Below are 13,532 nucleotides of genomic sequence, written 5' to 3'. Positions count from 1 at the left end.
TATTTAATTTACATGACCAAAATAAAAAAATATATATTTAATTTATAAAATAGATGGGCTAGTTGTGATAAATTTTCTAGAAATCTCTAGAAGCAAGTAAAATATCTTTTAGTTAATGATAACTGGTTAAAATAAGCAAAATTAATGAGAAAAATGTTGATTATTATGGAATTAGTTCCAAAAGTATATGAACAAATATATTATACGTAATTAGTGTATAATATTGTTCGGAATATGATTTTATAATTAGTTACCATAAGTACAATCAAATTTTATTTGATTTCCATAAACATTTGATTTTAGTTTGATTTTTAATTATTAATTCGAATTTGTATTCTAAAAAAATTTCAAAGATCCGATTTCAGAATTTCGGGTCAATTTTCTGATTTTGACCCGACCCATTTACATTTGTACTTCTCTTTTAATAATATAGAGATTATTTCATGTGAAATATCATAGGAGCAGTTAATGTGAGATAACGGATGATGTATGCAAAAATATTGTCTACTAAATAATAAAACTTTATCATTTCTATTACGCTTCTTCCTGCTCCACCTTTTCAAAACTATTGGCTTATTCTATTCCGGCTTATTAAAATATATTTCAGGCATTGGATAACACAAAAAACTCAGACGGGGATAACCTAAAAAATCTATATTAAGTTTACAATTTAATTGATAGATAATGTTGGTATTAGGAAAAAAAGAAGTTAGTATTAGATGTGGTGTTTTAAAAATATCTTTTTTCTTCTAGCACATAAACAATCTCAAATTCCGTAACATATCTGCATAATTTCATGGTTAGATATGGTTCATAATTGTGTCTTATGATTAAGGTATAGCCATATATATAGGTATGGTATATATATATATATATATATGGTAAAAATTATGAAGGCGTAGAACAAACGAAAGTAATGGGATATGATAAGATAACAAGTGTTTGTAACAAGGACTGAATATGATAGATTGATAGTAATCATATGTTATCGAATGTCAAGATGAATGCTTCCATAAACCATCTAGTGATCTAGAAAACGCACGAGAGTATGTATTTGTCCTCATCTCTTGAATATTTTGTAGGAGCATATAGTATGTGCAGTTGATGGCTTAAGTGTGTGAGAGCTAGGAGGTTAGACCAATGAACTTTATGGAATAGTTTTTAGAAAGACGGTCTTGGTTATCAAATATGATTTTTAGTTTATAAGGTTAGACCAAAGTAGACGTGTGTATTGTAAAATGTAAAACATCATCTGTATTTTAAATTTACGCTAAGAATATCGTAGGGAAAATTTGGTTCACTTTTTACACCTTAAATTGTTTGTCTTATCCAAAATATTTTAAATCTACTATCTTATATGCTCATAAGAACTTTCTTTATTTATTAAGACAAATTTCTTTTATATAGCTTTATTCCTTTCTTTCTTTATTCCTCTTTTTATCATCTCTTTCGTTCTCCACTATGTCAAAAGCTATGCACATGAGTGGCTACAGGCTACAGGTATCTCCACAATTTTATTTGCTTAGCATAATTGTTTTTAAATTAAAATAATTTATTTTAACCGATAATTAAACATAAACCATCAATAAATGAGAGACAAAATCCCAAATAAATCTGAAATATTTGAAAAGAAAAGAAAATCTTAGCCGTAAAGTTTATATAGTAGAAAATTAACTTAGAATTGAGAGTGGAATGTGACTGTTATAGCTTTATCTTTTTATATTTTCTTTTATAAAACAAAGTTAAAGACTTGCCAATCAGCAAACACTTAAATTACACAACTTTACCCTCCATTATAAAAAGTTACATTGAGCCACCCAACTACTTTATAATCTCGTCATTTACACCCCCAAAATTGTTAAAATTCTTTAATAAAATCCCTCACATTGATACTAAAACCTTATCATAACTCACTCTAATTCTCTAACAACTCAAGAACAAAAAAATGTACGTGACAAGGACATTGTCGCAGTTCAGAAAATATCAGAAGACGCTCTCGGAGGAGTCACCGGAAGGTCCGTTTTCCGGTGTTCTAGTTATAACAGATGAAGAAGCCGAAACAGAGGACACGTTCTGTTTCGGGATGTGTACGAGGACAAAAATCGAGAAGCTTCCGTTACCTCAAGACAAGATCTTATCAGTTGTTCACTTAGACAGTTCTGGTAACAGAGAGACTTCGGTTAAGAAGGTCTTGTTCATACCGGCTCTCGATCAACCATTGTCTTCAAATCGGTACTACGTCGTTCACGCTAGAGGCAGATACAAAGGGTAAGATCCCAAAAAACACGAGAGATTATAAGTTATAAGGCTTTATTTAAGATTTGATCAGGTGTGTCTTTAGTGTTTTAGTGATTAAAAAAGGAAGAAGATTAAGGAATTAGTGTTGAGAACTCTTCTCTGTTTTTCTTTGCAGGAAAGTTTCCGTGTGTTCTAGGGAGATAGAGAAAGGGGTATGTTGTTTTCCAGATATCTTGCATGACAAGAAACCTAAACCTTTGGATCCAAGAAACATATATCAGACGGTTAAGATCAACCGGCATCACGACCGGACGTTCTTTGGGAAATCAGTGGCACCAGATGGTACACCGCCTTCATTTCTCAAGAAGAAAGGATGGGAGCTGCGAACCTCGAGGAGCCTACATCCGAGGAGACCTAGAGAAGCTCTAGGCCTAGACGATGAGCTAAGAGCCCGTCTCCCTGCATTCGGATTCCCAGTCTCTACAATTCGGTCAGGGAGCGTGATAGTAGGAGAATGGTATTGCCCGTTTATGTTTGTGAAGGAGAATTGTAGTTTAAGTTACCAAATGAGGAAGTCAATGTTCTATAGGATCACACTATCCCAATACTGGGAACGGATCTATCATTGTGAAAACAATGACGCCCACAACAATATTGACGAAAACAATGATGACAACGAAGAAGAAGTGGTGAGCGTAGAGGCGAACGTCGTGAGAGAGGCCAACTATGTGAAGGGTATGGAGGCGGTTAAGGGGGAGAAAGAAGGGCATGGAGGATTTCATTGGTATAGGCAAGTTCAAGGTCCACGGGGACCGGGGGAGAGGAGGAGGAAAAGGGGTGTAAGTTCTCCGGTGGGGCTGAGTTTTGTGGTGGTAGAAAGGATGAGAAGAGTAATGGAGGAAGGAGGGTGGGTGGGTGGAGGAAGGAAGGTGGTGAGAGTGGAGAGAGATGAACCAATTAGGATTTCTAGAAGAGATTGGAGGAGATTTGGGTGTTATGTGTTGGTGGAGAGTTTTGGGCTGAGAAGAGCAGATGGAGTTTTGTTGGTTAAATGTGTATTTAGACATACTAATAGACTTAGATGTAACTGGGAGTAACTATAACTCTTCCTCTATGTAATTAAAGTCCTAAGCCTGGGACCTGCTTATGGATTATGTTTTACAAAATGTAGTACTTCTTCCTAAATCTTTACTCTATAGTGTGATGATGGAAACAAAAAAGAAACTCGGCCAACAGATTATAACTCTACTTTATAACTTATGAAAAGAGACTCTCAAGCCGAAATAACAATCTGTTTATTAAAATATGAACAATTCTTGGGTTCACCATTGTATTCACCCGCTTTAGTTTTAACCAATCATTATGCCATGTCATATATCATTTAGATAGAAATTAAAAACTAAACAAACAAATAAAATAAATTAAAAAAATAAAATTAAACAAACAAATAAAAAACTTAGGTTACGGCTCTCTTCATTTGAGATTCATTATGCATCATCAATGCAATATGAACAAACAGAACATCATATCAATATCCAGAAAACATTACTTCATATGAATAGAGGGAGTAAAGAGTGTTGCAGGATTCATGTAAGTTCCTATTAGCATTTCATGTGAAACACTATCATAATCTAAAACAATACATGTCATAATACACACATCAAGATTTTCCCCTTTTTATATTTAAGACTTAACTCCAAAAAGAACACATGATAAATAGCTTACATCACTCTTGAAGTCTTGCTGATCGTCCTTTTTATCATCTTGACAAAGGAAAAAATTGTGATTCTCATTATATACAAGACATTTGAAATTTGGTTCAAGATTTGTCAAATTATGCCAAAGGTAAGGCTGTGATTTAGTCTCTTAACTTCCTAACCCAACTACTCAAGTAAGACGAAGAAAGCAGATGGAACTCAAATGCCAACAAACTTCAAGTGTATAAGAGAGCCTAACAGAACTAGAAAACCAAGCGGGCAAGCAATGGCAGATATGTACAGAATTAACAGAAACTGAAATTTATCAATCTATAGAAACCTCCATTAGCTAGTGCACGTAACCTTTATGACCAACACAACAACCTTCATAAATAACATACGAACTCTACACGACTACACCTAATCGACTTATAGACCAAAACCTCTCTAATTCGTTTCCGATCATTTCCGAATCCAACCGAACATAACCATCGTCCCGTTCGAAATGAATGTCTTCACGTTTTCTCTTCCGAATCCAACAAGAGGAAGAACCACGGTCGTCACTTTCCCTGTCTTCACTTTTTCTCAAAGGTGATTCCGTAACCTAATTTTTTTTGTTAATGATTTTATTTCTTAATTTATTTTATTTGTTTGTTTAATTTTTAATTTCTATTTAAATGATATATGACATGGCATAATGATTGGTTAAAACCAAAATAGGTGAATACAAGGGTTTACTCCTAGGGGTGAACCCAAGAATTGTTCTTAAAATATCATACATGTATGACAGAGGGGTGAACCCAAGAATTGTTCTTAAAATATCATACATGTATAACAGACATATTGACATTCACAAAATACCATTTGTGAATGCCATTGTTGGAGTTTTAATTTCATACTTAAAACTCTTATTCTCTCTTTTGGATGGACCAAAACGATACTTAAAATTTACTCGTCTTTTTAACAAATATCATGTTATTTTAACCAATCTCACACTGTTTGATATGAAATCACATTATTTGTTTAAATCAAATGCAAAAAACACACAATTTATTTAAGGTTTAGCCACCATATTTTTACCAAATTTGCTGAAATATTATTAAAAATAAAAATAAAAATAAGCAACTGATAAAGCCATGTTTAAAATGGGTTTGTACCAAACTCGGACTTAGAGGAGTAATAAGTGGTGTGGGGCAATTCTCCGAAAGTCATGCGTTCGCCAGTGTTATGTCACTGTCGGAAAATATAATTTGCTTCCTCATACTCGTGTGAATGAGTGAATCTGCGCAAGCGGAACTTGTGCTTCGTTTGAATAGAATTTACTTACATAAAACGTAAGATTTATGTAAGATTCAACATAATATTTGAATTATGCATATTTCCATACTTGCGTTTTGTAAGGTGAAACGTAACTCTATTAGAATTTACATTTTTTCTTCACCAATAGTTTTATGGACTCATACAAAAAAGAAATTGTTCTGTCGTGCCCCAGTATTGATTCTCATTCTAATTTCTACATCAGTATTTTTATCAGTGTTTTCACGTCCGAACCGAACCGCCCGGTCCGACCCGTTAACCTACGACCCATACACTTTTCCGGTTTGGGTTTAGTGCTAATATCCGCCAATTTCAAAACCGCAAAAACCCACAAAAATCCGCTATTAACCCGCGACCCAGTGAACCGGTTGAACCGGCTGGGTATAGGTTTTAAAAATATCATTTGATTTTGTAATAAAATATAGAATTTTAGACTCTATTTAGTTATTTTTAGAATTTTTTTTTAATTTTTAAACTCATTTGATGTTTTAGATTTGGGATGACGATGTATTCCCCCCATAACTTTCGTATAGCACCACTTCCACCCAAAGTTTCACTCTCTCTCTCTCTCTCTCTCCCCAGAATCAAAGTTCTAAAATTATTTCTCCCCAAATCTAAAATTCGATACATATCTTCACATAATGGTTGGTTTACTGGGTTGACGACGTAAACCCGATACGAAACCAAAAAACCCATAGGTGTCACAAGCGAAGACAATAAAGGAAGAGAAGAATCTCCCAAAATGTAACGAGGAACCAATACTCCATTCCCAAGTTTGGTCGGAGCTCCATTGAGAATTAAACCCGAATCTGTGAACAAGAGACTTGTAAAAAGCATCGTGAGCGAGACAGAACATTGTGACCAAGTTTGAAGAAATGGATGGTTGTTATTATTCTATGTTGTAAGATCTTGATTGGTTAATAAAATGCTTGGTTGATTCGATTGTGATCTAATGATGTTACTGAAAAAAATGCATTCAACAGAAAAAAAAAAAAAAGAGAAAATGGAAGTTAAAATTGCATTCAATATGCATATTTTGTCTCAGACCAATAACATAACAAAGAATAGTTGAGAAGAATGAAAAATAGACCCTTAAAACAGACCAAAAGCTTTTACAAAAAAATAGACCAAAAGCTTCTTCTACCCTCCCTCCAAGCTCAGTTCAAGCTCATTTCCTGCGTGACAGTTCCTTGAGAAGGTTCACCATGAGGAACCTGTAGTAACAACACAAATAAAATAAGTTAAACAAAGCATATAAAACATAGTATATAGACACATTAGATAATGAAACACAAACCTCTTTCTTCTTCTTATGAAACCTAGAGTTGTGATTAGCCGCACCACATACCCCACAATGCATAACTCGTTTCAGAAGCTTTGGTTGCTTCTTTAAAGGAGACTCATTTTTTCCTTTCTTTCTTTTCACCTTCTTACTCTTTTTTTTCCTACCAGGCTGTGGAGGCTCAGGAGGTGGATGCACTAGAGGAGCTGTTCCAACAGGCCAAAACCTTGCACCTCTTAATGGAACTAGACCCTCTGTGTAGTTCCTCTTCCACTGGGCTGTACGAAACCAGTGGCAGACGTAATCCTCGGCTTTAAGTTTCAACTTAAGGATAACACCATATGCATGTACACATGGGATTCCTGTGATCTCCCATTTCCTACAGCTACAAGTCCTCTGATTCAAACTCACACGGTAAGAACAACCAGACAACATAGCTAAAAACATTTTATTTATACTTCTGTGAACCTTAACTTCTACAGCATCTTCAAGCTCTTTTGCAAGATATGCTTCCACATATGGTGTACATAAACCCTTGTGATCATGAGATTTAACACTTCTTTTGGCAATACGTACCATTGCAAGTCGAGCAATCATTTCTAACATAGGCACCAGTGGCTTCTCTCTTGCTTTGACTATCGTATTGTTAAATGATTCTGTGGAGTTGTTCTCAACATCTTCAACATAGTGGCCAATTTTGTAGAAAGCTCTACACCAACTCATTGGGTTCGACTTCATCACATCCTCATAAACACCCATATCATATTGCTTCAATTTCTCTAGGTTTTCTCTATACTCAGCCTCATTGTAACTCCATGCTAGATTCCAGATAAAAGGCTTCATCTGTGATTTCTTACCATGATTTGCCTTTAAATTTCCATATATGTGTCTCACACACATCCTATGTTCAATCTGGGGTAACTCTATCTCCACAGCTCTAATCAATCCCTGTAACAGAACCACAAGTTAAAGCAGAGAAAACATAGTAGAAAACAAAGTAGTAATTAATACAAACATTCACACCTTTTGACGATCCGAGACCAATATGTATCCTTCACCATCTTTTAATCCTAAATCATCTTTAATCTTGTTCACAAACCACAACCAATTAGGGCCATTCTCCACTTGGACAACACCCCATGCCACTGGATATATAGCGTTGTCCGCATCTCGCCCTAAAGCTACCAACAACTGACCTTTGGTTTTTCCTCTCAAGAAACAGCCATCTACTCCTAATATTGGCCTACATGTTTCCTTCCATGTTCTTCTAAGACTGTCAAAACACACATAGAATCTATTGAATTCATTCTCACCATTCTCATTTGTCAGCGTATCAATTTCCACCGTAGAACCAGGATTTGATTCTTCTATCTCAGCACCAAAATCTCTAATCCGTGCAAATTGCTCATCATATTCTTTATCAATCCATTTCAAAGCTTTAAGCCTAGCATCTTGGCATTGAGGCCTTGATACACTAATCTTCCATTTTTCCATTATCAGTTCTTCAATCTTCATTGGCATAAAGTAAACAGGTTCATCCCGGATCTTGTCAAGAAACAATCTTGCAATCACTGGCACTCTAATCATCTCACATTCCCCATTAACGGTACAACTATGCTTTTCAATAAATCTTGTAACTTGCCACTTATCAGACTTAGAACTAACAGAGCAATAAATACGCCATCCGCAACCATCAACATTACAACGATACCCAAGCTTTGTTTTATCATACCTGTACTGCCTGATATTCCTACCTGATCGAAGAGCGTAGTCGAGGACAGCTTCTTTAAACGCAATTTTATTGTAGAACACTTGGTCCATGTACAAATTTCCATCACCACGTCTGATCTCGTTACGATCTCTCCGACGTTCAACATCATCGTCTTCATCACTGTCACTGTCGGGAATGACATCGTGACGAATACACGGTCATCAATGAATTCGATTACTGCTTGCTCGATGTTGAAATCATTTCGTGCGGTTTGGTCTTCTAGATTTTCATCATCGGGTTCCTCATCAATAGAAACATCGTTCATCTCGCTCTCTAGAACTGACATCGACGAAGATCAATGAACTTGCAGGTTTTGGTTTCGTGAGGAAGGGTTTTTGATATGGGGACATTTATAAGTTGAGGGAGTTTATGATTTGGGTATTTAATCGGGTTTGGGTTTCGAGTTAAATTTGTTTAGGTTTGGTTTAAGTTTGTTTATGTTGGTTAAAACAAGATTAGTCTACAGTAAACCAACATCAACCCAACTTTATGTGAAAATTAGTTTTGAACTTTCATTTTATGTTGAAATAGGTTTTTAACTTTATATCTAGGGAGAAATAATTGTAGAACTATGATTCTGGGGAAAAATAGAGAGAGTGTGAAACTTTGAGTGGAAGTGATGTTATACGAAAGTTTTGGGGGGGAATTACCTTGTCGTTCCTTTAGATTTTGATGAAACTTCACTGTACCGTCTAAGAAGAAATAACCGAGATTAGTTCAGGGCCGGCCCAATAGATATTGTTGCCCAAAGCAAAACCAAAGTCCTTGCCCATTTATTTTAAAAAAAAATAAAAAAATGACAGTTTTGAGGATTGAACTAGGCACAAGAGGAACAATTAATAAAGCGTCAACCACTGCACTACCAGTTATCTTAAGAAATTGATGCCCTCTCAATCTATATATATGTTTTAGCGCCTAAAGCAAGGGCTTTACTAGCTTTAGCCCAGGGTCGGCCCTGTTAGTTGTTTTGAATTCGCGATGGTATATTAGTTTATTTCCGTCATTGACGATCTCCTACTATATTAATATTTGTTACGGTTTTAGACTTTTACTTGGATTTAAAAATTTAATTTGAATCACTTTATTATTATTGTTAGACTACATATTTTGTAAATATAGTTTGAATATTTTATTTTTATATTTATAAAAACTATATAATATCTTTAAATATTAAATATATTTTAATCAATTGACCCGTGGTCGAACCCAGTTGACCCAGTAACCCGGTGACCCAGAAGGTAGTCCGGTTCACTATCTGGGTCGGATTTAAAAACACTGATTTTTATGTATTGCAAATATCCTTAATATAGAAAATAATTTTAAAATCAATTCGAAATTTATTTTTAATTTAATATTTCAAATATATAGCTAATTATTTTTAATTTTTTATTTGGAATATATAGCTATCTATTTTTTTTCTTTTTTTTTTAACGGATGCAAATCCATATCAAAAACTCATGGATATCACAGTTTTAGACGGATCTGCATACATGTATAGTTACTCCATGGATCCAAACACCATATGTCTATCTCCAGTAGTATTGTACTATAAACTATAAAGACTTCAGAAAAAAAAAAAAAAAAAAAGGAAATGTTCTCAGCCACCCAAATGAAGAAGGTCGTATTCTCAATAAGAGATAACAAAACCAATTGATATCATATATCCATGTCTTGCCTTACTAGTCACAATTTTGCATTATATAATCAAAAGTCTAAATAAAACGTGAAAAATTCATGTTCTTGTCACTTGTCAACATGAATTCGCCGGTTGTCTTTTTCTGTCGTTGGTATATTTTTGGAGATAATTTCCACTAATTTCCTCAATTTAAAAGAAGACTTTTCTCCTTTTATGTATATTTATATGTAAAAAGGAATATAGAAGTCGTTAAATTGAGAAAGACCAACTAGTCTACATGAAAATTCAACAGCCACTTTTTTTGTTCTTTTCTTTATTTTCCTTCTCGTCGTTTAAAGATCTCTGAAGATCCAAATCATCTCAAATATGGCAGAATTTTACAGAAACCTTACTTTGGTGACGACCCTTTTGATTTTGCTTCAACTATGTACCAACGTATCTTGCTCCACAAGCAACTCAATCACCAGAAACCACACGATACGAGATGGAGACTCACTTGTCAGCGAGGATGAAAGCTTCGAGCTTGGATTCTTCAGCCCCAAAGATTCTACTTTCAGGTATGTCGGAATATGGTACAAGAACATCGAACCTCGAACAGTTGTCTGGGTTGCGAATCGAGAGAAGCCATTGTTGGATCACAAGGGAGCTTTGAAGATTGCAGATGATGGGAATTTGGTGGTCGTCAATGGGCAAAACGACACCATTTGGTCTACAAATGCTAAGCCCGAGTCAAACAACACTGTTGCTGTTCTGTTGAAAACAGGGGATTTGGTTCTGTTTTCAGACTCAGATAGAGGCAAATGGTATTGGGAGAGTTTTAACAATCCAACCGACACTTTCTTGCCCGGTATGAGGGTTCGGGTGAATCCTTCGCATGGAGAAAATCGGGCTTTTACCCCGTGGAAATCCGAGAATGATCCTTCACCAGGAAAGTATTCAATGGGCATCGATCCTGTTGGAGCACTAGAGATTGTGATTTGGGAAGGGGAAAAGAGGAAATGGCGTAGCGGACCGTGGAATTCAGCTATCTTTACGGGTATACCGGATATGTTCCGTTTCACGAATTATATTTACGGGTTTAAGCTCTCTCCTCCGGATCGAGATGGTAGCGTGTACTTCACGTATGTTGCCTCAGATAGTTCCGATTTCTTGAGGTTTTGGATTAGGTTTGATGGCGTAGAAGAGCAGTATAGATGGAATAAGGATGCCAAGAACTGGACATTGCTTCAATGGAAACCGAGCACGGAATGTGAGAAGTATAACCGTTGTGGTAATTATAGTGTATGTGATGATAGCAAGGAGTTTGATTCCGGTAAATGCAGTTGCATTGATGGGTTTGAGCCTGTTCATCAGGATCAATGGAACAACAAGGATTTCTCAGGTGGCTGCAAGAGAAGAGTTCAGTTGAACTGTAATCAGAGTGTGGTTGCGGATCAAGAAGATGGGTTTAAGGTACTTAAGGGAATTAAGGTGCCTGATTTTGGATCAGTTGTTTTACATAACAACTCAGAGACCTGTAAAGATGTATGCGCAAGAAACTGTTCGTGTAAGGCTTATGCGGTTGTATTAGGGATCGGATGCATGATTTGGACCCATGATTTGATCGATATGGAGCATTTTAAACGCGGTGGAAACTTTATCAACATCCGGCTAGCGGGTTCTGAACTAGGTTTGTAAAAATATTTGAGCTATCATGAAACATTTTAAGAGATTTAGAAATATCTAATCTGAAATCTGTATCTTTAACTGTTTTGGTTTCTTTTGTTGTGTATACAGGAGGTGGAAAAGAAAAATCAAAACTTTGGATAATTATTTTCAGTGTTATAGGTGCATTCTTACTAGGATTATGCATTTGGATCTTATGGAAGTTCAAGAAAAGTCTCAAAGGTAAAGTCTCTATTAGCATATAGTATAGTTTCAAAGAATTAACTGCTGAGACTGTCAATTACTTCATATCTGCAGCTTTCTTTTGGAAGAAGAAAGATCTTCCAGTTTCTGATATCAGAGAGAGCAGTGATTACTCGGTGAAGTCCTCAAGCTCGCCGATCAAACTTCTAGTAGGGGATCAAGTTGACACACCCGATTTGCCAATTTTCAGTTACGACAGCGTAGCCTTAGCAACAGGAGATTTCGCTGAAGAAAACAAACTAGGACATGGCGGATTCGGTACTGTATATAAGGTAAATCAATTGAAAATGAATTTTCTTGACAATAATATTGGATAACAAAAATTTGCTCTGTCTGCAAAAACTTATGTTTTATGTCTGGACAGGGAAACTTTTCAGAAGGAAGAGAGATTGCGGTGAAGAGACTATCCGGGAAATCTAAGCAAGGGCTAGAGGAATTCAAGAACGAGATCTTACTAATCGCGAAACTTCAGCATCGAAATCTTGTTAGATTACTGGGATGTTGCATTGAAGACAACGAGAAAATGCTTCTCTATGAATACTTACCAAACAAGAGTTTGGATCGCTTCCTTTTTGGTATTGGTTCTTTTACTAAACAATTTCGATAAACATGTTCTGAAATTTTGCGGTTTGAGTATAAAATAGATGTCTCTACACAGATGAGAGTAAACGAGGAAGTTTGGACTGGAGAAAACGATGGGAGATCATTGGAGGAATTGCGAGGGGATTACTTTACTTACATAGAGACTCAAGACTAAAGATCATTCACCGTGACCTAAAAGCTAGCAATATCTTGCTAGACACGGAAATGAATCCAAAGATTTCAGATTTCGGTATGGCTAGGATCTTCAACTACCGACAAGACCAGGCCAACACGATCCGAGTCGTCGGCACATAGTAACTAAACAAACCTCTTTCTCTCTTGTATAAACAATATGAAACAGTTTCAGTTTATAATGATTTTGATGTTGAACATGTGAAGTGGTTATATGGCTCCGGAGTATGCAATGGAAGGGATATTCTCTGAGAAATCAGATGTGTATAGCTTTGGAGTGTTGATATTGGAGATTGTGAGTGGAAGAAAAAACCTTAGCTTTCGAGGGTCTGAACATGGAAGTCTCATCGGTTATGTAAGTATATTTTCTTTAACCGGAAATTTTCTGGTCTAATTGAAATTCATAGGTGTGAGATCAACCTAATTTATGATTTGTTAACGGTTCTGATTTTTTTGTTTTTATGTTACTAATGTTCCAAACGGAAAATCAAACTCAGGCGTGGCATTTATGGAGCCAAGGAAAGACAAAAGAGCTGATAGATCCAACTGTGAAGGACACTAGAGACGTAACGGAAGCGATGAGATGCATCCACGTAGGGATGTTGTGTACACAAGACTCGGTCATTCACCGACCAAACATTGGTTCTGTTTTATTGATGTTGGAGAGTAGAACCAGTGAACTTCCACGTCCGAGACAACCGACCTTCCACTCGTTCTTGAACTCCGGTGAGATTGAACTCAACTTGGACGGTCATGATGTTGCATCGGTCAACGATGTTACTTTCACAACAATTGTTGGTAGATGACTCATTGACCATAAGTTATTAATCTTCCCCTACGCTCTTTGACTATTCATTTTGTCTCGAAGTCTTTCCTCCATAGTTTTCACTTTTCAACATTTTTACATAA

At 35.9% G+C, this 13,532-nt stretch overlaps 2 protein-coding genes across 2 annotated transcripts; both read left to right on the top strand.

Moving 5' to 3' along the window:
• The first annotated feature begins 1,686 nt into the window (after window positions 1–1,686).
• Window positions 1,687–3,486, top strand: LOC9324144. Its single transcript, XM_002888035.2, has 2 exons — window positions 1,687–2,268; window positions 2,414–3,486. Exons 1-2 carry the CDS (start codon window positions 1,946–1,948, stop codon window positions 3,333–3,335), a joined length of 1,245 nt encoding a protein of 414 aa, XP_002888081.1. The 5' UTR covers window positions 1,687–1,945; the 3' UTR covers window positions 3,336–3,486.
• Window positions 3,487–10,187: 6,701 nt separating this feature from the next.
• LOC9324143 (putative G-type lectin S-receptor-like serine/threonine-protein kinase At1g61610) lies at window positions 10,188–13,532 on the top strand. The gene is made up of 7 exons (XM_002888034.2): window positions 10,188–11,610; window positions 11,718–11,828; window positions 11,904–12,121; window positions 12,214–12,424; window positions 12,508–12,745; window positions 12,831–12,978; window positions 13,121–13,532. Exons 1-7 carry the CDS (start codon window positions 10,308–10,310, stop codon window positions 13,427–13,429), a joined length of 2,538 nt encoding a protein of 845 aa, XP_002888080.1. The 5' UTR covers window positions 10,188–10,307; the 3' UTR covers window positions 13,430–13,532.

Source organism: Arabidopsis lyrata, assembly GCF_000004255.2.
Source record: "Arabidopsis lyrata subsp. lyrata unplaced genomic scaffold ARALYscaffold_2, whole genome shotgun sequence".
In the NCBI taxonomy this organism is placed as follows: Eukaryota; Viridiplantae; Streptophyta; class Magnoliopsida; order Brassicales; family Brassicaceae; genus Arabidopsis; species Arabidopsis lyrata.
Note: the sequence above shows the minus strand (reverse complement) of the source record. Positions and strands in the feature narration are given on the sequence as shown.